Source organism: Gopherus evgoodei, chromosome 9 (assembly GCF_007399415.2).
Source record: "Gopherus evgoodei ecotype Sinaloan lineage chromosome 9, rGopEvg1_v1.p, whole genome shotgun sequence".
Lineage (NCBI taxonomy): Eukaryota > Metazoa > Chordata > Testudines > Testudinidae > Gopherus > Gopherus evgoodei.
The window spans coordinates 84,594,393-84,619,222 of record NC_044330.1 but is presented as its reverse complement, the minus strand read 5'-3'; the positions used below and the strand labels follow the sequence as shown (position 1 = coordinate 84,619,222).

At 46.6% G+C, this 24,830-nt stretch overlaps 1 protein-coding gene across 8 annotated transcripts in view; it reads left to right on the top strand.

Moving 5' to 3' along the window:
- STARD8 (StAR related lipid transfer domain containing 8) overlaps nt 1–24,830 on the top strand; it is a 150,892-nt gene that overhangs the window by 79,988 nt on the left and 46,074 nt on the right. Inside the window, exon 1 of one of the 8 annotated variants that reach the window (XM_030574879.1) lies at nt 21,146–21,491. The exons of the other annotated variants lie outside the window; for them this stretch is intronic. Coding sequence (XP_030430739.1) covers nt 21,458–21,491 — 34 coding nt within the window. The 5' untranslated portion in view covers nt 21,146–21,457. Of the gene's footprint in view, nt 1–21,145; nt 21,492–24,830 lie in introns of those variants that run through there. 8 annotated transcript variants of the gene reach the window in all.

The following is a 24,830-nucleotide window of genomic DNA, read 5'->3' as shown; positions in this document are numbered from 1 at the left end:
ATCCTCCTCCCCTGATGAAGTGGTGGCTGGTACCTCCTCCAACAGGCCCCCCCCCCGCTGGATCTCATAGCGCACCAAGACCTCCTCAGGCGAGTAGCTCAGAATCTGAGTCTGCAAGCTGAGGAGGTCTCGGAAATAGAGGATCCGATCGTCACCATCCTCTCAGCAGATGCTCCCACCAGGGTCACCCTGCCCTTCGTAAGAACCATCCAGGCCAACGCCAACACCATCTGGCAGTCTCCGGCCTCCATCCCCCCTACTGCGAAGGGCGTCGAGAGGAAGTACATGGCCCCTTCTAAAGGCTATGAGTACCTCCATGTACACCCGACACCGGGTTCCCTGGTGGTTCAATCGGTGAATGACAGAGAGCGTCATGGGCAGGAGGCTCCAGCCCCCAAATCCAGAGAGGCCAGGCGACTGGACCTCCTCGGCCGTAAGGTATACTCGGCTGGGGCGCTGCAGCTCAGGGTTTCGAACCAGCAAGCCCTGCTGAGCAGATACGCCTTCAACTCCTGGGTGGCAGCGGACAAATTCAAGGAGCTGCTGCCGCAAGACGCTCGCCAGGAATTTGCAGCCATCTTGGATGAAGGCAAGAAGGTTGCACGCACGTCCTTGCAAGCTTCTTTGGACGCTGCAGACTCGGCTGCCCGTACCCTCGCGTCGGGAGTAACGATGCGTTGCATCTCCTGGCTGCAGGTTTCTGGCCTTCCGCCGGAGCTCCAGCATACCATCCAGGACCTCCCTTTCGAAGGCCAGGGCCTGTTTTCTGAAAAGACAGACCCCAGACTCAAGAGTCTGAAAGATAATCGGATCATTATGCGGTCCCTCGGGATGCACACACCGGGAACGCAACGCAGACCCTTCCGGCCACAGCAACAACAGCAGCGCAGGCCGTATTCCCAGTTCCGCCAGCGGCAGGACCTTAACAGGCGCCGCGGCAGGAATGGAAGGCGCAGGCATTCGGGGAACCAAGGGGGGCAGAACCAAGGCTCCTCTAAGCCCCTGCCTGGACCTACGCCTTCATTTTGAAGATGCGCTCGAGGGCACAGTAACAGTTTCCCCCATGGATCCTTCCCCCCCGTTTTCCAACCGCCTTTCGTTTTTCCTCCCGGCGTGGTCCCAAATAACTTCGGACCGCTGGGTCTTACGCACGGTGCAGACGGGATACCGCCTGCAGTTTGTATCATTTCCTCCTTCCCGCCCCCCTTCCTCGTCCCTTTTCAGGGACCCCTCTCACGAGCAATTCCTTCGGCAGGAGGTGCAGACGCTCCTCAGCAAAGGAGCTATAGAGGCGGTTCCAGAAAACGAGAAAGGCAAGGGGTTTTATTCCCACTACTTTCTGATCCCCAAGGCCAAGGGAGGCCTCAGGCCTATCCTCGACCTGCGAGAGCTCAACAAATACCTGGTGAAGTTGAAGTTCCGCATGGTATCCCTGGGGACCATTATCCCATCCCTGGATCCGGGAGACTGGTACGCCGCCCTCGACATGCAGGACGCGTATTTTCACATTGCCATTTGGCCACACCACAGACGTTTCCTTCGCTTCGTGGTGGGCCCCCTTCATTACCAATTTGCAGTCCTCCCATTTGGCCTGTCCACGGCCCCGAGGGTGTTTACAAAATGCATGGCAGTGGTTGTGGCGCATCTTCGGCGCAATCGTATCCACGTGTTTCCTTATCTGGACGATTGGTTGATTCGGGGCACGTCGGAACAACAAGTCCGCAGCCACGTCCGAGTGATCACCGGCATGTTCGCCACTTTGGGCCTCTTGATAAACACGGACAAGTCCACCCTGATTCCCACGCAGAGGGTGGAATTCATCGGGGCCGTGCTGGACGCCACTGTGGCCAGGGCCTTGCTGCCATTGCAGAGTTTCCAGGCCTTGTCGGCGATCGTTCAACGACTGCGGACAGCCCCCTTGACATCAGTGCGGACATGTCTAGCCCTGTTAGGCCACATGGCGGCTTGCACCTTTGTGACCGGTTACGCTCGGCTCCGCATGAGGCCCCTCCAGTTGTGGCTCATCGATCATTACAGGCCGGCAAGACAGCCGCTAGACATGCTAATCACAATCCCCCAAAGGGTGTTAGATTCTCTTGGCTGGTGGCTAGACCAGTCCGTGCTATGTGCGGGACTCCCTTTCCACCCACCTCAGCCCTCGGTGTCCCTGACAACGGATGCCTCAGATCTAGGCTGGGGGGCCCACCTAGGGACCTTGAGAACGCAGGGCCTGTGGTCCCAGGAGGAGGCGGGGTTGCACATCAACATGCGGGAGTTGAGAGCGGTCCGCCTTGCTTGTCAAACGTTCTGCCATCAGCTTCAGGGTCGTTGTGTCGCAGTGTTCACCGACAACACAACGACCATGTATTATATCAACAAGCAAGGCGGCACCAGATCCTCCCCCCTGTGTCACGAGGCGATGCGACTCTGGGACTTTTGTGTAGCCCACTCCATTCACCTCACGGCTTCCTTCCTCCCCGGAGTACGGAACACGCTGGCGGATCGATTGAGCAGATCCTTCCTGTCGCACGAGTGGTCCCTTCGCCCGGACGTCGCCCTCTCCATCTTCCGGAGGTGGGGTTATCCCCGGGTGGACCTCTTCGCGTCCAGGGGGAACAGGAAGTGCCAAGCGTTCTGCTCCTTTCAGGGCAGGGAGCCCGGGTCGATAGCGGATGCCTTCCTTATTCAGTGGTCGACCCACCTGTACTATGCGTTTCCCCCGTTCCCTCTGGTCCACAGGGTCCTTCTGAAGGTGCACAGGGACAGGGCTCACGTGATCATGGTAGCCCCAGCATGGCCCAGGCAGCACTGGTACCCCATGCTGCTGGACCTGACCATAGCTGACCCAGTTCCCCTGCCCCTTCACCCGGACCTGATTACCCAGAAGCACGGGACCCTCTGTCACCCGGACCTGCAGTCGCTGCACCTAGCGGCGTGGCTCCTGCGTGGCTGACTGGTTCTGAGCTGCGCTGCTCCTCGCCGGTGAGGGAGGTGCTTTTGGGCAGCAGGAAGCCTTCCACGAGAGCGACATATTCGGCCAAGTGGAAGCGTTTCTTCTGTTGGTGCGTGGAGAGAAATCTCCGCCCTATGGAAGTTTCGGTGGCCGACATCTTAGACTACGTTTGGTCCCTCAAACAGCAAGGTCTGGCCATATCGTCGTTGCGAGTCCACCTGGCAGCTATCTCCACCTTTCACCCGGGTGCGGATGGTCGCTTTGTTTTTTCTCACCCGACGGTGTCTAGATTCCTTAAGGGGCTGGAACGTTTATACCCTAACGTCCGTCCCCCTGCTCCAACCTGGGATCTTAACCTGGTGTTGTCCCGGCTCATGGGACCCCCCTTTGAACCGTTAGCCACTTGCTCCCTGCTTTTCCTCTCTTGGAAGACTGCCTTTCTAGTAGCTATCACCTCAGCTAGGCGGGTGTCGGAACTCCGGGCTCTTGTGGTAGACCCCCCGTATACAGTCTTCCACAAAGATAAGGTGCAGCTGAGACCACACCCTGCCTTTCTTCCCAAGGTAGTCTCGTCCTTCCACATCAGCCAAGAGATATTCCTTCCGGTTTTTTTCCCGAAACCTCGCTCCTCAGGCAGGGAGCAGCAGCTCCACTCGCTTGATGTCCGTAGGGCTCTCGCGTTCTACGTGGAGAGGACTAAGCCCTTCCGCAAATCCCCCCAGCTTTTCGTGGCGGTAGCGGACCGCATGAAAGGGCTTCCTATCTCCTCCCAGAGGTTATCCTCTTGGGTGACGTCCTGCATCAGGACCTGCTATGACTTGGCCCATGTCCCTACGGGCCGTGTGACTGTGCATTCTACCAGGGCTCAGGCGTCGTCGCTGGCTTTCCTCGCCCATGTGCCCATCCAGGAAATCTGTCGGGCAGCGACCTGGTCATCGGTCCACACCTTTGCTTCCCACTACGCCCTGGTCCAGCAGTCAAGAGAGGACGCGGCCTTCGGATCTGCAGTGCTCCATGCCGCGACTTCTCACTCCGACCCCACCGCCTAGGTATGGCTTGGGATTCACCTAACTGGAATGGATGTGAGCAATCACTCGAAGAAGAAAAGACCGTTACTCACCTTTGTAACTGTTGTTCTTCAAGATGTGTTGCTCACATCCATTCCACACCCGCCCTCCTTCCCCACTGTCGGAGTAGCCGGCAAGAAGGAACTGAGGAGCGGGCGGACCGGCAGGGTTATATATTGGGCGCCATGGCGGCGCCACTCCAGGGGGCGACCTGCCGGCCCACTGGAGTTGCTAGGGTAAAAAGTTTCCGACGAACGTGCACGCGCGGCGCGCACACCTAACTGGAATGGATGTGAGCAACACATCTCGAAGAACAACAGTTACAAAGGTGAGTAACCGTCTTTTGTTAGACTATGAGCAGGGGAATTCCAGTTAGTTGCAACCACAGAAGTGCCTCTTAATCGGTTGGGATATTTCTGCAAACTAGTCAAAATGATATTCAAAACTTCAGAATGTCATTTGGTGGGATTTTGCAGTTTTTCCTATCTCAGTTTTGTGTCAAAGTTAGAGCCATTTTCCCTCAGAAATGCTCCTCTTTTTGAGCAAAGATTTTTAAATGTGGAATTTCATTAAATTAAAAATTTGTTTGCATTGATATCTTGTAGTTTGATCCATTACTATGTGAAAACTGCCATTTCATAAAAGTTTAAAAGAAAGCAAATTTTGGGGCCCATCAAGTGGCCTGAAATAAATTAGAGAGACAAGGTCAGTGAGGTAATGTCTTTTATTGAACAACTTCTGTTGGTGAGAGAGACAAGTTTTCGAGCTACACAGAGCTCTTCTTCAGGCCAACACAGCTACAGCAACACTGCATACATGAAATAAACTAATCTTTTACTGAAAGTTCACAAATTAAAATGGGGAGTTTTGCACATCCCTAGTTCTGCACCCTTTTCCATGTCAAACACACATGCACACCTCTTGCTCATCATAGCCACTTTTCCCTGTGCTTCAGAGGAGGTGTTAGAACAACGTCCATTTCTTCATGCTGTACAGGAAGAAGACTGGTCCAACGTGGAACTTCTAGAAAAAAGGAGAGGATATCCAATATATTTATGGGTATATGTGAGAGAGAAAGCTATTGCTCATCAAAGGGTGGTGGTTCCTAGAAGAGAGCTCACTCTAACTCAAGGAACTTTTCCTGAATTTTCCTGGAGAAGTCCTGCTTGGGGATTAGTATTTTTCTTGACACTCAGTGGAAGGCCTTCTTGGTTCAGATGGAATAGAAGCTTTTCCTGCATATGGAAAACCTGCATGGGGAAGTGAGTATCCAAGTAGCTGTACATCCTTCTGTGTCCTTAAACAGGGAGCAGTTATCTCTGATAATTTATAGTTTTATCACACTTTCCCAGGGCTGGAGACCGGAGACCAGATTGACTGGAAGGGTGTGGAGCCAGGGAATGAAATTACTTATCGTAAAAATGGAAAGGAAGGAGAAACGAGTTGGCAGGTGCATTGTTGCACAATGCTCATTAGATGCATATTACTCATCAAACAGATTTCTTTTAGAGCACAGCAGATAATGAAACAATAAACTTTTCGTGTTTCAATTTCAAAGTGACTTTGCATTGGCCATGTTCGTGTCCCCCCTTTCTCCCTTCGCTTTCTGCATCAATCAGGTTTTTCTGGCCAAAATGTTTGTGGAACTTGTACTATTGTGCTTGCACACTAAATTTTAAGTTTGCATACACAGGGATTTACAGCAAAAGTATTGTGCACTCATCCAGTCAGGAAACAGGAAAATACCATGTGACTTAATCTGAGCAGTCACAGCTAAGTAGCACAGTTCAAGTTTGGAATATTTGCAAGCAATCTGTACAGCAAAAAAATATGAAAAGATTTTCCTGCAATACATTTGAATAAAGAATATATTTGAGAAAACTGTGATCTGCTCCTGGCATAGCTGCTAGCCAAAGGAGAGGCTGAATTCAGTCATCAAGTTAATTCATTGTGAATTATTATTTGCTCATCTATAGTTCTTTTTCTGTTAAGATGACCTCCTCCCAGTGGATTTCTCAGGGGCAAATGCTTGCATTTAAAAGACCATTTGCTTACTTGTTAATAAAGCTATTGTGATTAAGACCATGCCCTTCATATTCTATCATATTAAGACATTTTTTCCAGAAACATCAAAGCACAGTCCCATTTTTAAATGCGACCTGCAGCTGCTGAATACAAAATCTTAGCAATGTTATGAGGGTATGGTGGAGGCTCCAAAACATTGGCCTGGGCCCCTCACGTTATTCCCTAATAAGAAATGAGGCAAGTAAAGTCATTGGCTAGTAAGAAGCTGAAAGTTCCGCTTAGCTTGGCTGTTGGAGGCAATCTGCACATATTGGTAAAGCTGCAGGAATTTGGTACTTAACCTTTGAAGGTCACCTCTAAAGTAATGACTTTGAGCCCAGACTCATGGAAAAAAAGAAAAAGGGGATTAAAAACTTTCTCTAAAGCCAACTGCTGGCCTGCATGTCACTAAAGTCAAGACAGTAAAGGTGCAAACGTAAAGGGTGGTGGTCTGGCTTATATCATCTACAAGTGCTATTAGCTTCTACCAAAGGGTTGCTAGATGTCTGCTGCCTTCTCTGCGCCGGGCTTGCTCTGTGGGCTTTGGGCTTTATAAAGAAGCAAATAAAGCCGGTGAGTTCTTGCTTTGCTGCTGATTGGGAATGTCCAGTTCTTGGAGTGGAAATGAGCTCATATGCTGATGGAGATGGTAATTTGCTAGGGCAAAAATACCCACAGCCAGCAAAAGGCTGACAAGGGTCTTTTAAAGCAAACAAAACACAAAGAGTGGAAGTTACTATTGTATGTGCAATGTTGCCATTGCTCCTGATTTTAGCGTGAGTTTCATGATGTTTGGTGTTCTTTGGATAGCCCCAGCGTCTGGAGACATGGATAAATGAGAATCTCCACTCTTATTTAAAAAAAGAGGTTTTGGACCTCAGGGTTGCAGAGAAAAGCTGGGAAATTCTAAAGGCCAAAATATTAGAAAGGAAATAAAAAGCACTCAAACAAAATGCATCTCTTTGGCTTCGGAATCACGTCTCATGATTTTTGAGAGTTTTTTGGGGTGGGCTATATTTCCATGGTTCTTCACTTGGAGGACTTCATCTTGTCCTGAACGTGTCCCCTCCACAAGTATGGTGAGATTCTGGGCCTGAGAGTAACACCAGGAGTGATACTGCATGGAGACAGTAAACTGACACTTAGGCTGTTACCATTTGGATGGCTGCTGGGGGGATCTTACTGCAAACACAAGGGAATCATAGTGGAAGAGGGTTTATCCAAACATGATCTAAAGAACAAGCCTGTTGGCCAGCAGCTGTCTGATTAGGTGAATTTCAGCAGGTTGCATTTCTCTTTCATTAAGCTTGTGGCAGCTGTGTTTAAAAGTAACTGGGCTTGGCTTCGGTGGCTTCTTGACATGATGAACAGCCAGGGCCGGTACAACCATTTAGGCGGACTAGGCGGTTGCCTAGGATGCCGAGATTTGGGGGCGCCAAAAAGCGCCACCCAATTTTTTTTAAATGTTTGAGCAGCCGCTGCTGCTGGGACAGAGAGGGAGTCTGACCTGCCGGCGGCAGCCGGCAGCTCAGGGTGCCCCCTGGGCCAGGGCGCCTCCGCGGCAGCTGGCAGTCCAGGGTGTCCTCTGGGCCAGGGCGCCTCTGCGGCAGCCCGCAGTCCAGGGTGTCCCCTGGGTCAGGGCACCGCCCGACGGGCAGCAGGCAGCTCCTGTGGAGCTGCCGCAGTGGTGCCTGCGGACGGTCGGCTGCTTGCGCGGCTCCGGTGGACTGCCCGCAGGCACGACTGCGGCAGCTCCACCGGAGCGTGGGGCGGTGAAATTGCCGTCCGCCTAGGGCGTTCAAAACCCTAGCGCCAGTCCTGTGAACAGCTCTGTGCTTGAAGAACTGGTAGGTGATGGTGCTGGGCCCTGTGATCTGGGTGCATCTTCTGCCTCCTTCCAGCTGCGGCCAGTGGCAGTGAAGCTGCACACTTCGCTTTTTTCACTCTCCAACTTTTTCTTTGGGTTTAAATGACATAAAAAATGCTTGGGTTAATGATACTCCCACTCTGCTGGGGGACTCCAAGCTTTCACAACCAACTAATTAAGCCCCACAAAACTCCTGAGGGATACTGCAGACAGCAGCACCAAGGGTGTGGCTGAGTGCTGTGGTTTGGCGTTTTTCTTCCTGGCCCCCTCTTGTGCAATACAGGGCATGAACTTGTGTCCTGGGACTACCAGCTTTCCTGACTGCTAGGGTCTGGCCACTCAGCTCGAGATGGAATACTGCATCTTGGGACTTGTAGTTTCCGTGGGCATCACCTGCTTACTAAACATGAAGACAGCAATGCAGAACTCTTTAGGGCTGCACTTTGGCTACCCCTGTGCCTTTGCTTACACACCCAACCAGTTCATTCAGTGAAAGCACATACTTGCTAATCTTCTTATCTGTCACTTCTTGAACAGAGGCCATGTTTGTAAATGGCTCTTGGCAGTGTGGCATACATAGATAAGCAGATAGATCTAAGAGGATATTGTGTAATTATATGTTCTGAAGAATATTGAAGAACTTTTGTTTCTTTGCCAGGCTCTTAAGCTGATTGGGACTCTGAATGTTACAATAGCGGCTTTGTCACTTTTTTTTTTGTTTTGTTTTCTAATGTAAGTCATTCCAGTTTTGTCTGTTCTGCATTTTGCTCTGGAGACGGGTAGTTATGAAATACATGGTCAGCTGAAGCAGCAGGTAACCGCACAGAATTTTTTGAGAGTCCAGATATAACTGCTCTGAAGCTTCTTTCCACTAGCCAGAAGAAAAGCATTTAGAGAGGTTGAATCCTGCCTTGAGGGTTGGGCAAGAGCAACTAGGATGTGGTTGGGAGGTCCTGTCCACACAGCTGTGTGTAACAAGCCGCCTTTTACACTGGGAAAGTGGAGGGTAACTCTGGAAGGCTGCACTGAAGTTTAGATTGGTTCGATAACTTGGAGGGTCTTTCCAGTGTGTTGCTGGGGAGCAGAGAGGCAAATGTCTCCGGTAATGCTTGGTCTCCATTTTTTTTATCTGTCTGACTCATCAGCTGGCATTTGTTTGAATATACTGAATGTCTTGCCATAATGCAGTAATTCCCATTCATCCCCCTTCTTCCCATTCAAAAGGGGGGAAGATTAACATTAGAAACAGCTTCATCTGTCTGTCTGTCTGATACAGCAAATAAGATATACACAGGTAAGGCAAGCACAGGTAAGTTTCAATAAGATCTGCTTAAGGAGTAAATAAACCGGGGGGGGTGGGGGGGGTTTAGTTTATTGGCAATAAAAGACAATGCTGCTTCTGTCTTGCTGGTCTTGTAATGGTGCTTTGACTAGATGTGGACACATGGCTGTGTAGGGACCTTGAAGCAGTTATGGGTTCATCATTCTGGAATGTTTGGATGACTACTTTACATCTGCATGCAATGCACCTTAGCACTTCCTGTGCTAAAGTAGAGCAAAACAACATCCGTGCAAAGAAAAGCAATAACAAGTCTGGAGGAAAAGGCAGAATCAGTGGCAAATTCCCTCCTGATCCCCCAGATAGCCTTCAGCTACTCCCCAGGTACAAACTGACTGAGTTTAATAAGTTACTTGTTAAATTCCAGTTTATTCCAAGTTTTGCATAGAAATACTAACTCTGCTCAACTCCACCAGCTTGGCTGAAAGTAGGACTGGGACAGAAGCCAGTGATTTTTGAATATTTAAAAATGGAATGGTTTTTCATTGTGAGTCGAATTCATTGAATATCTGTGAAATTTCACAAATATTCCTCCACAACAGCCCCTCATTTTGAATGGAAATAGACCCTTACCACTCCCAACTAAGCAGCCTCTTTGTTTCAATTTCAAAATTCAGAATTCAAGCTCTGCAATTTAAGCTGGATAAAGATCAGTGTGTGTGATGAAATTTAGGTGTTGCTTATTTCAATTTTCGTTGATAAGTTTGCAGAAAGTGATATTCCTAGAGAATGGCTGGGAATGAAATTGCAAATATTTTTTCTCCAAATTCCATGCAGATTTTTCCTTCCTTTTCTCCCGTCTCCAGATGAAAGGTCATCTCACTTCGTCATTACCCTCTGCATATTACCTCCGCAAATTCTTCATGCACGTCTCACTCCTTAAATTCAGCTATAGATATCCATGAGGGACCTGGCTTTAAGTCCTGTTCACTATTATCTCCATAAATTATCATCTCTTCAGATACTCTGTGTGCGTGGGTGGGGGTGGCTAAACCTACTGTAAATCTCCTAGTTCTCGTCTCTCCACTAGTCTCAAACAGAGCTACACATTTACTTTTATAATAATTGTTATTTAGGTTAAATATTTCAGCCAGGTGCCTTGTAATCATCTTCTCTTGAATTTAAATAATCCCAGTTCCCTCAAGGTTCAGAAGTATTGCCCTAATTTGTAATGGGAGCTGGCTAGCAGACAGCACCCGTCCCTTCCTCGTAGTAACCCTGACCATTTTTCACTGCTGCCAGAGAGTGCAGAGTGATGCAAAAGAGACCAAATGTGATGGGCTTACTCAGTCTGCCTCTCAGACACAGCCCTCTGGATTCACTGGGGAAAACAATATTACTTTGTGCTTTCATTTCAACGTTAATGAGTTAGAAAGTATCTCATAAGACTAATGTTCAGTTTTGCAGGAGGGTTGCAGGCAAACAGCATCAAAACGTCCAGCAGGTGTCTAGCAGGAATGACAGAGCCCTTCAGGCTATGTCTCCACTGACCTGTGCTAGGAGGCTCACTGCAACAGGCAAGGTATGGGCTAGTGGGGTTCATGCTAACACTGTAAAAAGAGCCGTGCCAACAGCACTTTGAAGCTGCTGCTTGGGCTGGACCTCAGGTTCTGAAGCCCACCCCTCTTCCTAGGCTTCAGAACCCACACGTGAGCCACACTATAGTGTGAACAGCACTAGCATGAGCGCCGCTGTCCCAAGCCTCTCAACCTGGGCTCAATGTAGACGTACCTTCAGTGTTCACTGATGCGTGCAGCTGCTAGTGGCTTATTTAGGACTAAAGCTTAACACGCATCTTTCAAGCTGCAGGGAGATGCAAACTCTGCTGGGCTGCGTTAGAGAGCAGGGAGCTGTGCCATCTTCATGCAGACAGGTTCATTAATAACATACATAGCCGAGCGTTTGAGGGGTCAGCACTTCTCACCCTAGCAAGACTCAAAGGCAGGGGCATTTTGTCAGACAGTGGGGCCAGATCTTCACAAACGCGCAGCATCTCGCAGCTTTCACTTTGACACTTTTATGGCCAGATTTTTAAAAATTGCTCAGCAACCAGTATTCTGAGCACTTATGACAAATTGGCTCCCATTGTGGGTGCTCAGCTCTTTCTAAAAATTCCAGCCAGTGACTCAAAATTAGTGACCTATAAAAGTAAACATAGAGGTCATTTAAAGTGAAGCAGGGCTGATTTCTTGAGCACAAATTACATTTTGAGTCAGCATTCAATTCCACATTCCTGAGATGAAGAGTTCCTTACAGTAATGTCAGAGAGCAAACCCATTAGCACTGACTGCTCTGAAAAATAAACCTTGCCATAGAAGAGAAGGTGCCTTGAAAATACTGTCCTAACAAGTGTAAAAATGGCCATGGTGTAAGATCAGATATGATTGTGTGAGGTGCTTCAGTGCAAACTCTAAAAGCAAGGAGGAAGCAGCACTGTTAGGCTCCAAACTGGGAGTGCTGCTCTTTGCAATGTTGGAAAACACGCTGGGTATTATTATTTAGCTCTTTTATCATACAGCACAAAGCACAATATATACAGGATTTGATCCCTGTTTCCAGGAGTTACAATGTAAATGCCTTTTCCAGTCCTCTCTGAAGTCAATGGGAACTAGATTAGACCCAAAATTACCATCTCTTCCTCTGGTTTCCTTCTCTTCAAGTAATGTGCTGCTGCTCCTGCCAGCGCTCCAGCAGGTAGGAACTCAAAACCGCATACAGTGCTGGGTACTAACTGTCCTGATCTGCAATTACTGCCAAGTTGCAGCGTGGAAGAGACCCGCTCTCTAATCCTCACAGCCTGTTTGGCAGCCCTCTTTGGCTAGAAAGGCTGGACTTGTATACCAAGCGCTTTTGATGCAATGGTATTTATTGGGCTCTATGCCTCATTGTTACCTCAGAGCGGGGGGGGGGAGGGGCTAGAGGTGTTGACGAATGATACAAGGGATTGCATAAAAGGTTTCTCCCTGGAAATAAAAGGGAGCAGCTGTTCAGATGAATCCTTTTTCTGTACTGCTTTCATGTGCTGTTCTCACGGGGAGCTGCCATTCTGATACAGGGCAGAGAGAACCTGTCACTTACAAAAATACTACTGAAAGTCCAGTGGATGGGTCAGAGGGAGGCTTGGTGTCCTCACAAGCAGTCTTCTAGCTCTAGCAGGGCTTACAACGAGCCACGGCATAACTCAATTTGTCTAACTATGGGTCTAATCAGCCTTGTCAGTGTCTCTCTTTACAGTGAGATGGCCCAGACCTCCTGTAGCATGTGGGATTTTGCTTCTGCGTTCTTGGTTTATGGCCACTGCCTAAAGATGTTTTGTAGATTCAGAGATTCCAAGGCAGGAAGGGGTCATTGTGATCATCTAATCTGACCTCCTGTATAGCACAGACCAGAGAACTTCCGCCACATAATTCCCAGATTAGATCTTTTAGAAGAACATGCACTCCTGATTTTAAAATTGCCAGTGATCCATGATCCGCCAGTTAATTATCCTCATTGTTTAAAAACGTATGCCTTATTTCCAGTCTGAATTTGTCTATTTTCAACTTCCAGCCATTGGATCATGTTATACTTTCCTCTGCCAGATTAGAGAGCCCGTTATTAACTATTTGTTCCCATGTAGGTACTTACAGGTTGTAATCAAGTCACTCCTTAACCTTCTCTTTGTTAAGATAAATAGATTGAGTTCCTTGCGTCTATAACTATAAAGCATGGTTTCTTATCCTTGAACCATTCTCATGGCTCTTCTATGAACACTCTCCAGTTTGTCAATATCCTTGAAGCATGGGCTCCAGAACTGGACACAACAGTCGAACAGTGGTTGCACCAATGCCGAATATAGAGGTAAAATAACCTTTCTACACCTACTTCAGGTTTATGCATCCCAGGATCGCATTAGTCCTCTTGGCCACAGCATTGCACTGGAACCTCATGTTCAGCTGATTATCCACCGTGACCCCCAAATCTTTTTCAGAGTCACTGCTTCTCAGGATAGAGTCCCCCATCCTGTAAGTATGGCCTACATTCTATGCTTTGAGATGTGTACACTTACATTTAGCTGCATTAAAACACACATTGTTTGCTTGTGCCCAGGTTACCAGGAAATCCAGATAGCTCTGAATCAGGGGCCTGTCCTCTTCATTATTTAGAATCATAGAGTTTAAGGCCAGAAGGGACCATCAGATCATGCAGTCTGATCTCCTGTGTTTCATAGGCCACCAGCACCCTGCACCCACACACTAATCCCAACAATTTTCCCCAATGGTTGGGTCATCCAGAAACTTGATCAGTGATGTTTGTTTTCTTCTAGGTCATTAATAATAATATTATATACTGAGGATACCAAAAAAAGGAATTCTCAGTGATTGTAATAACTGGCGTGGTATCACACTTTTATCTGTGCCAAGCAAAGTATTGTGTAAGATCATAGTCCAACATATATCAGAGGCAGTTAGTTGGTAGCATTCTCAGAAAAGAGCAAGCTGGTTTTTGGAAAGGACGTGGATGCACAGACCAGATCTTCATTCTACAAAACATAATAGAACAGCGCTTAGAATGGCAACGGCAACTCTACATAAATTTCATAGACTTTGAGAAGGCTTTTGATAGCATTCACAGGACCAGCCTATGGCGCGTTTTGCGGCCATAAGGAATTCCTTTACATATAATCATCCTCATCAAAAGCTTCTATTTCAACTTTTCATGTAGTGTTGATCACAGCGAGCTCAGTTTTGAAGTCAAAACAGGAGTATGTCAGGGGTGTGTCTTGTCTGCAATCCTCTTCAGCATTGCCATCGACTGGGTAATGCGGCTTACAACAGAAGACATGCCAAGAGGCATTAAATGGACACTCTTTTTATCCCTTGAAGACCTGGACTTCGCAGATGATGTCGCTCTCCTATCACATACCCAACACTATATACAAGAAAAAAAAAACTCGACTCGACTTAACACATTCACCAGAAAATTGGACTGAAAATCAACCGCAATAAAACAGATATCATGACCTTTAATATTGCCTCACCATCACCAGTATGGATAGAGGATTATGTTTTCACCAATGTAGAAACATTCAGATACTTGTGCAGCAGCATCAGCCAGGATGGTGGAACAAACTAGGACATCCGAAACAAAATCAGTAAAGCCAGGAACACCTTCAGGAGCTTAAATACAGTCTGGAGATCATCAAAACAAACCCAACACCAAAACCAAACTCACGATTTATCAGAGCTGGGTACTTTCAACACTACAGAATGCTGGGGAATGAGAAAGTATGACATGTCCATACAACCTGCCTCAGAAAAATCCTCCATATCTTTTGGCCCAGAACAATCTCAAGCCAAGATCTATTCACACAGTGCAGCCAAGAGGATCTGAGCTCCATCATTGCCAGGAGGCGCTGGAGATGGATCAGTCATGTGCTTCAGATGGAAGTTGATTCCATCACCAGAGTGGCAATAAGATGGACACCTGAAGGCAAGCAAAAATGAGGCTGCCCAAAACCAATATGGTGAAGAGCTGTGGAAGCCAAGCTGAAAAACCTGAGACACCGATGGGGATCCATTGAAAGACTTTCCAGAAACAGACAGGAGTGGAGGAGCTTCGTCACTGCCCTAAACACCAGAAGTGTAATAGGAACATGATGATGATGATAATGTTAGGGCCAAGATCCACTCCCTGCAGAACACTACTAGAAACACACCTACTTAATGATTCCTTGTTTACAGTTACATTTTGAGATTTATTAGTTAGCCAGCTTTCAATCCATTTTATGTGGATCATGCTAACGTTGTATCTTTCTAGGTTTTTTTCATCAAAATAATATGCAGTACCAAGTCAAATGGCTTACAGATGTCTAAGTGTATTACATCGATACTATTACCTTTATCAACAACACTTGTAATCTCATCAAAAGAAGATACGATATTAGTTTGACAGGCTCTGTTTTCCATAAACCCATGTTGTATGGCATTGATTGTATTACCCTCTTTTAATTCTTTTGAGTCCTATATCAGCCACTCCATTATCTTGCCTGGGACTCAATGTCAGACTGACAGGTCTGTAATTACCCCGGCCGTAGGAGGTAGGTGCCTTTTGTATCACTGAGTAAAAATTCCCTCATGATTTTTAAGCCCAAGGCCTTACAAAGGTAATCCCTGATAAACTCTGAATGTGGTTAGGAATCCATATTGCTCTTGGTTTCATGCAGGGCCTTTTAGCCACCAGAGATGCCCCACCACAAAGCACCCATCTTATTTTCATGTGCAGGCGGCTGCCCTTCGTGCTATGTGAATAGGCAGATTTGTTATGTACTTTCATGTCGATGCTTGGCTGGGCAAAAAGCCCCCAAATAAGTCCTAATATGACAAATCTGGTCCTGGAGAAGGACCTTCCTTTACTTAAAGAGGGACTTTCACACGGAGGCAAAGTTGGAAAAAACATGCTCATTTCTGCCAAAAGGCACTTACTGCACTAGTAAATGGTGTCAGTTGCCTGAGCTGCTCTTGAGGATGTTGGCGTGTTGAATAAGAACTTCCTGCCCCTTCCTAACCCAGCTTCTCCTTGAGTCTGACCCTGCTGGTTCATCGCCTTGCTGAACTTCTGGCCTTACTGTCTGCAGGCATGGGAGGGATTGTAGTGCCACAGGTTCAATGTCGGAATGTCCCTGCAGGTCTGAGCAGGTGGCGGGGGGATGTAAAAACCATAGAAGGCACAAATATATTTGGTAATTTAGCAAAAGCGTCAAAGGAAGCTGTCTAAAGAGCTGAGAAGTATTGCCTAATGGTTAGCGCAGGTAAACTGGGATCAGCACTCCTGAGGTCTTTGCCTGACTCTGCCACTGACTTGCTGTGTGACCACTATAGACATAAAGAATGTTATGTGTTGTATGGAAAGGCTATGATAGTGGATAGGCAGATGGGCAGAGCTTCATCCCTCCACAGATTGACCGTAGCAGAGGCTGCTCTTCTGACTTCTCTGGTAGAAGAAAAGGCAGAATCAACCCAGCTAAGCTCAGTCCTTGGTTCCAAGGCAGATTCACTGATAGGTTTCCGTCTGGATTCAGCATCTGATAATAAGGCCAACGTATGAGATCGTGATAGAGCTTGAGGCCAGCTTCTCTTTGCATCCTGTTTTGTAATATTCCCTGACATTCTCCACATTCCTGGCAAGGAGGCTTCTGTGTGTGTTTTTTTTTGTTTTGTTTTGTTTTAAAGTTGCTCTTTTGTCTTTCTGAAATCCTGTGATGTCCTTTAAAACCAGTTCTCAAAAGCCATTTGGCTTGGTCTTTCCCATGCTGCTGTTTGCTCTATAATGGAAAGGAACTGGTCTTCGATTCCTTCCACCGCACCATCTTCAAACGGAACAAAGAGACAAAGATTTGTAGTCTCAAAGTTGGCTCTAGTCACCTGTATAAAATTCAAGTCCATATTCTCTGGGTTCCAACCGCATTCCAAGATTTTACTCCTGCCTCCACATTTCCACAAGGGTTACCTGCTTGATCCCCAGCAGATTCTTAGCTCCATGTTTGCTTTTGCTACAGCAGTATGTCTCCATGAGTTTGTTTTTTGGGTGGTAATATTTTTGGAAGAGGATTTTGTCTGGCTTATGGTGATGGTTAAGTGTGCAGAATTGTCACAATGGTCCAGGTGGTCTGGTATCATACCTCTAAGAAAGCAAATGCAGTACATCTGGCCATTTGTGTGATAGTGTATCTTCTGGGGATAGGGGAATCCTTTCTGTTTCCCCACAGGTCATCAGCTAACACCCCAAAAGCAAGGAGGTTATTTGGCCTCCTTCACTGCATTAGTGTCACCGCTACAGCTTAGGGGAATGGAGACCTGCTGGAGAATTGTAGTTGGGTGTAATTGCCAATAGGTAGATGACAGTAATGCTTGTGGGGGATTATTATCTCTTGGATCAAAACATGAATACTGTCTGCCAGAGAGGCCCTGTATCTCTAGGGAGTGAGGGGACTGATGCAGTTGGTGGAGACATGGAGTTAAAATCTGTGGGAAAGTTCTTGGCCAGCAGTACAAAATGCCCAAGTCTTATTCCCCCTAGAGGATCTGGCATCGTTTCATGTACAACAGGCAGCAGTGAGTGCTGCTCACCAGCATATCCAGCAGTTCCAGGTTCCATGATGATAGTGGCAGCAGATGATGGTCTTTGGAGGAGACTGGTCTAGTGGCCAAGAGTCAGGAGGCACCAGTGAGGACTCACTGTGTGACTTTGGGCACAAATAGGACCACTTTGTGACTCGTCCAGGCAACCCAGATTTGACTTTGAAAATAAGATGAGAAGAGCTCCTTGAGAATGGCTGTTTGCCAACTGCAAAGGCCAGCCTCAGATCCTGCAATATTTGTTCTGCCTTCTTCCTTCTCCCCACATTAATGAATGTTCGGGGCCCCTAATTCTTGGTAGGATTCCTCTGGGACTGCCACCCCCAGGACACTCAAGGGGCCTTGGGTCTCCTAGCTCTTCTTCCTCTGTCCCTTTGCTCTCTCTTTTCTGTGCCCAAGCCAGCCTGCTCCTCTGGCACCTGGGCTACTCTGTACCCTTCCTCCCCTCAGAGCGGTTTCTCAGCCCTCTCCTCTGGGCAACATTTCAGCTCACTCCAGACAATTGGACAAACTGTCTCTTCCATCTTCTTCTTTGGAGCCAGGAAAGATCCTCCCTTTTCCCCAACCCAGAAATATTGGCTGACTCCACGCCCAGGAGGCAGCTGATCGTCATTCGTTGCTGTAGGAAATTTACGGTCTGGTTTCCTTCAGTGGCGCCACTGGAGCACTAACAACAGGAAGATCCAACCCGGGAAAAAAGTGGAAGAGGCTTTTCCTGAGAAGAATTGTGCTGAGATCCTTTTGAGTGAGGGAAAGGATCACAAATATCCTGACACACACCTCTTCCCCCACCTCCCCACCAGTTCCCTTGCGCACACACACTTCTCTGTGTATGCTGAAAGAGATTAATCTTGCACACTGGTGTGGATGCTCTTAGTTCGAGTGTTCTATCCAAATTCCAGTTTGATTAATGTCATTCTGCCTAGTCAAATCATCCTGTGGTGTTGGCCAGATCTGGGATTCTTTTTCAACATCCTGCCCTAAACTGTTGTGCAGCAGTGCTGTGTGCTGTTTAACAGAAGTCACATTCCACTCCAGAGGTGGCTGCATGTCAGTGGTGGGGAAATGTTTTCTTTGGCCCTATAAAATCTAAATATAATTCTTATTTTTTATTGGTGGCATATCTGTCTTTGCTCCTGGCTCATCTTCAAGTGGGACAATAGAAATACTTGAGCTTCTGTCCCTGCTAGACTTACTGTACTAGCAGACTTAAAAGGATCAATGGCACTTAGTTCAGAGATTCAGCCTGCCTGTTACAGTGTTCAGAGATTTGTTTACATTTGCAAGTTAATTAGGATTAAAGTAGGCTGTGGATTTAAAGCACAATAGCTATTCCTGACCAACTCCATGTGTGGACAGTCTTATTCCAGAATAACTGTGTGCATACTTAGTCTATGTCTACACTGACAATTGAATGACAAAACTTTTGTCTTTCAGAGATGTTTAATAAAACCAAAACCCTGAAAGACAAAAGTTTTGCTGTGACAAGTGCCAGCGTGAACAGCCTGCTCCTGCTGACAACGCAGATGCCGCTCGTTGAGGGTGAAAGCTTTTCATTGGCAGGAGAGCCAATGAACAGTGGCTACACAGCGCAACTTTTAGTGGCACTGCTGTAGCGACAGAGCCATGTTGCTACAAGCTGTGTCATGTAGACACAGCCATAGAGTGGAGCAGGAATAGTTATTCTGAAATAGCTCCATGTGTAGACAAGCCATGAAGTAGCTTTACCGATTCTTTAAACAACTCTAACAAAGTATCTGACTAAAGTTGAGGGTTCAATAAGAGACAGAGGGATCATCCCTGTAAAAATACTAACGTTGCTTTCTCTAAGGCCATGTCTACACTGCCACTTATGTCAGCAAAACTTATATCGCTCAGAGACGTAAAAAAACACCATCCTGAGCAACATACGTTTTCCTGGCATAAGCACTCTTGTGCACAGCACTATATCTATGGAATAGATTCTCCCACCAAAATAGCTACTGCTGCTTGTTTAGGTGGTTTTACTCCCATCGGCATAGAGCGGCTACACAAGTGATCTTACAGCAGCGCAGCTGCATTGCTGTAACTTCGCTAGTGTAGACCTGGCCTGAAGCCCTGCACTTTCTTTACATTGCAAGCAAATGAGATCTCATTTGGAAGTGACCTTTGATGACTTCTGTGTTGGTGGGAATTTTAAACATAGTGCCTGGTTATGTGGATTGCCACTCAGCTGCCTTTGCATCTGCCTTTGTCGTTGTCACCTAGCCGTACTCTGTTGTCACGTGTACTTGATGGGTTCATTCTAGTCCCTTTGAAGATGCAGTTATCATTGCACCCTTCCCCAATCTGTCCCCTTCTTCATTTCAGCCCCAAATCCTCCCCCGCGGTGCCTCTCACAAACTGGTTGATTTCTCACCTCATACTGTACATTATATATGCCACAAACGCTGACTCAGGAATCACAGAGAATGTGCTTTTTGCTACACAGACGAATCCCATCTCTGTTGAAGGTTCCCATTTCCCATGCTTTAGTCTTTGTAACATGCTTATCTGGCCCGCGTCCCTATATAATCAGAGTACCTCACCATCTTTAATGTATTAATCCTCACAGCACCCCTGTGAAGCAGGGAGGTGCTGTCATTCCCATTTTACAGGTGGGGAACTGAGGAGCACAGAGGCTAAGTGACTTGCCCAAGGTCACACCTGCATTCTGCAGCGGAGCAGGGAATTGAACCTGGGTCTCCTGAATGCCAGGTGTTAGTGCCCAAACTGCTGGACCATTCTTCCTCCATAGCCTGTGGCCCTCTCTGGATTCTTGAGGGATTGACCAGCGTTTACCACTGCTCTGACGTGCACACTCAGGCTTGTCTATGCTCCTGCTTAAATCGACATAAGTTACATCACTCAGGGGTGTGAGTGATGTAACATACATCGACTTAACGAAGTGTCTACACCACGGTATGTCAGCGGAAAACACTCTCCCGTCAACTTATCATGTCTTTACCAGACCTACTAAGTTAATGCCGCTGCATCGATCACAGTGGCACCGATTTAGCGCAGTAGTGAAGACAAACCCTCAGAGAGCCAGATTCAGACCTAATTGGGTACAGCCCAAGTCTTGAGGTCTGAATCTGGCTTATACTGCCCCCCTTTTTAAAGCGCATCTTTTACTAATAAAAACCACCCAGCTGAAAGTGGAAGTGAGAGACTTGACTGATCAGTCTCTGGTTGAATAGGACATATTTACGTGCTTCCACTCAATTTTCCTATGCCTGGTTATGGCATTGTGTAATGTTGCACATTCCCAGTCCAGGTCTACTTTAGGTAGTTGCGTGATGGTGACAGTGAGGATTGGAGTGCGGAAGAGGGGAGGTATGTCTGAAAAATAAGAGCCCGGCATGCTCAGCACTTCTGGAAACTTTTATTTTGGTGTCTGATATGGATATAGGCACCATGGTTAAGCACCCAGGTTTGAAATTTTGATCATAGAGGTTGAAGGTCTCATCTAGTCCAGTGCACACCCCATGTGACAATGGAAGAGAGCCCCTATAATATATCTTCTAGGCACCTTGTTTATTTGCTGTACTTCACACTCGTTTTCTACTGCAGTGACTCTCTTACACCAGGAGGCCGTGTGTTCTTTTAAGTGAGTTTCTCCAGGAGAGAACGCTTCCTCTGTCCAGAGGCAGAGTTTAAGAGCTTGAAATGGTTAAGCTGCACGCACGTACATACGTTATTGCTCTCACTTTCTCCCTTACTCCCACCCCTGCTATTTAAACGGTTCAGCCCCTTGACTGCACAAGCTGTAGATATCCCATTCGTTCCTAGGAACGAACTAGGTGGCTCTCAGTGCAAATGAGGTCAGCAAGGGCAGATTTTATTAGTGGAGTACCGTAGGCCTGGGTGGAAGGGAACACAGATCTCCAGCTTACTGCCTGCAGGAAGGAATTTGGGTTGGGAATCCTCCCATCTCCCGAGTGCATGGTGCTCAGGCTGGCTGCAGGAGCGGATGAAGGGGGATGGTGATCATTCTTTTTTTTATTTTCTTCATTTAATCTGCAATTTCCAATGAACAAAACCCGGATTAACAATTTCAGCCATGGTGAGTCTGTTTGTGTCTGAGCTTTGCATTTCCACTCCTGTAAAAGATTTCCGTGTGCAAGTCGGCTTTACGGGGGAAGGTGAAAGTCGTTTGTAAAATGAACCTTTTTGCTGCAAAAGGGATTTTAGAAAACAGTATTTCCTCTTGAAGCTTGTTAGTTTGTTGTGTGGTGGGGAGTGTTATGTTGTGGCATAGGGGAAGGATTTGGAGATTTAATTCCTTTTTATGTTGAGATTTTCCATTTAAAAAAAAAAACAATTTTACTTTTCTTGAAACAAGTTGCAGCTGCTGCCTTGAAAGATGATTTCCTCCACCTCATGTTCTGTTTTGAGACAGGGACCGCGGTCAGTCCGTTTGCTGCTGTACCAGATGTGAGTCCTGAAAAGCATTGATAAGATGAGGCACTAAAATTCAGGGTGTGGGTGTGGGAGCAACAGAACATAGTCCAACGACAGTTACATTGTGTGTAGTTTTCATCTGCACTCCAGGCGCAGTAAGCCTCTCCAGCCCTTTTCATATTTGGGCTTATTTCTCACCCAGTCAACCCAACTGATAAAAGTTCTCTTGACTCCTTCGCATACGAGCTCTACTGAACTTTTATTGCTTCCTGTGCGCAGGCCAATATGCCTTTCTGTGCTTTCAAACCCTCCACCTTCCCTCTTGCAGAGGGAGCGGGTAGGGACAGGAGCTGGGGTTGGCAGGAAGCCTTAGAAATAGCTGACATGCCAACCATGCCATAGATGAATTCTGTAGCCTGGGAAGATTTATTTTTTAAAAACTTCTCTTATGGAGGGAGCAAGAGATGGAGTTATGGGGGTGGGATGGTAGGAGGGAAAAGGATTCATTTGTACTCTGTGCAAATGAGAATTGCTGTGCCAGTGAGAATTATGCAGCTTTATTAATGACAAATGCAGTAATAAGGCTGATGGTATTCAAACGAAGCGGATGCGTTAAGAGAACTGCAAGAGAAGACAGATGATTATTTATTAATTCCATAGTGCTGCAGGTAGACCATGGCCTTTCAGATTGAAGGAAACCAAGGTACCTGGCACAGGGAGTATACAATCCTTTCACGGGAGCTTCTCCTTCAAATGCTTATACTGTACACACGAGTAACTTTACTCATTTGAGTAGTGCCATTAAGTACATTTGGCTTCTTATATGAGCAAAGTTACTTTCATGTGTAAATGTTTTCAGGGTTACGTCCTGATTTATACACAAAACACGAGTGAAAACAACACATCAAAAGGGCAGAGTATAATGAGATGCCTAGGGTGACTAGATGTCCTGATTTTATAGGGACAGTCCTGATTTTTGGGTCTTTTTCCTATATAGGCTCCTATTACTCCCCACTCCCTGTCCTGATTTTTCACAGTTGATGTCTGGTCACCCTAGAGGTACCAAAATAAAAAGGGAGATGAAATCTCTTTTGTGGGTCTCTCTCCATCTATGTATTAGGGTTTTAATCATCTCAATTGTCCCATTATCTGAATTGTCCTGTTATATTTACTTCTTAGGCCTGGTCTACACTTAAAATTTAGGTCAGCATAGCTACAGTGCTCAGGGGTATATACCGACCCAACCGCTGGGATAGGCATAGCTAGGTCAATGGAAGAATACGTCAATCATCCTAGCTGCCATTGCTCAGGGAGGTGGAGTATCTACAGCAACAGAAAAACCCAACCATAGCTGTCATCTGCGTCTTCCCTACAGGTTATTGCCAACATAGCAATGATTCTGCTATGCTGCTAGTCTCCATTGTGTAGACATGATCTCTGTTGCACAATGCATAATTTAGCTTTTACTCATTTTTGACAGTTTGCTTTCTAGCCCTCTCTCAATCATCCATGGAAGGGTAGTGGGGATCCCACGAGCTGAGACTAGCAATGGGATGCTAAAAGAAGTAACTGATTGAAAGAGTTACAGATTGTTTGCTGTACATAAAAACATTAGAACGGCCATACTGGGTCAGACCAATGGTCCATTCAGCCCAGTATCCTGTCTACCGACAGTGGCCAATGCCAGGTGCCCCAGAGGGAGTGAACCTAACAGGTAATGATCAAGTGATCTCTCTCCTGCCATCCATCCCCACCCTCTGACAAACAGAGGCTAGGGACACCGTTCCTTACCCATCCTGGCTAATAGCCATTAATGGACTTAACCTCCATGAATTTATCCAGTTTTCTTTTAAACACTGTTATAGTCTTAGCGTTCACAACCTCCTCAGGCAAGGAGTTCCACAGGTTAACTGTGCACTGTGTGAAGAAGAGCTTCCTTTTATTTGTTTTAAACCTGCTGCCCATTAATTTCATTTGGTGGCCCCTAGTTCTTGTATTATGGGAATAAGTAAATAACTTTTCCTTATCTACTTTCTCCACATCACTCATGATTTTATACACCTCTGTCATATCCCCCCTTAGTCTCCTCTTTTCCAAGCTGAAAAGTTCTAGCCTCTTTAATCTCTCCTCATATGGGACGCGTTCCAAACCCCTAATCATTTTAGTTGCCCTTCTCTGAACCTTGTCTAGTGTCAGCATATCTTTTTTTGAAATGAGACCACATCTGTACCCAGTATTCAAGATGTGGGCATACCATTGATTTATATAAGCGTAATAATATCTTCTCCATCTTATTCTCTATCCCCTTTTTAATGATTCCTAACATCCTGTTCGCTTTTTTGGTCATCTCTGCACACTGCGCGGACGTCTCCAGAGAACTATCCACGATGACTCCAAGATCTTTTTCCTGATTTGTTGTAGCTAAATTAGCCCCCATCGTATTGTATGTATCGTTAGGGTTGCTGACCGGAGCTGCCAGGGTCCCTTTTCAACCAGGCATTCTGGTCGAAAACCAGACAGCTAGCAACCCTGTGTGAACTAAATGTTCATAAAGACAAAACCTCAGTGTCTGAAGTGCAGAGATTGGTGAGGTGGAGAGGAGGCAGATTGTTCCAGAGAGCTGGAGAACTATTTGGAATTGTCATTCTTTAGTGACAGCACATTTTTTTTTTTAAAAAAGACGGGGAAATCTGCTCTTCAGGTCTGAAGCCTAAAGTAACACTTTGTGCCTCTGTTGGGAAATCAGCTTTCATTGCTCCTGGATAGTGTGTTGGGCAGCAGTTTTCATATATGGGACATCAGCTTGTGCTGGCAATACTGTAGAAAGCATATTGACTAGATGGAATCCGGTTAACCATGCTGGCATTTAAGGCATTTTAAGTTAGCAGCTCGTTATGGCAAATAGTGATCTAGGTTTTCAGCTCTTCTGAACCAAGGTCCAACTGCCATTGAAGTTAGTTGGAGTCTTTACATTGCTTGCCTAGAAAATGGATTGTCTTAC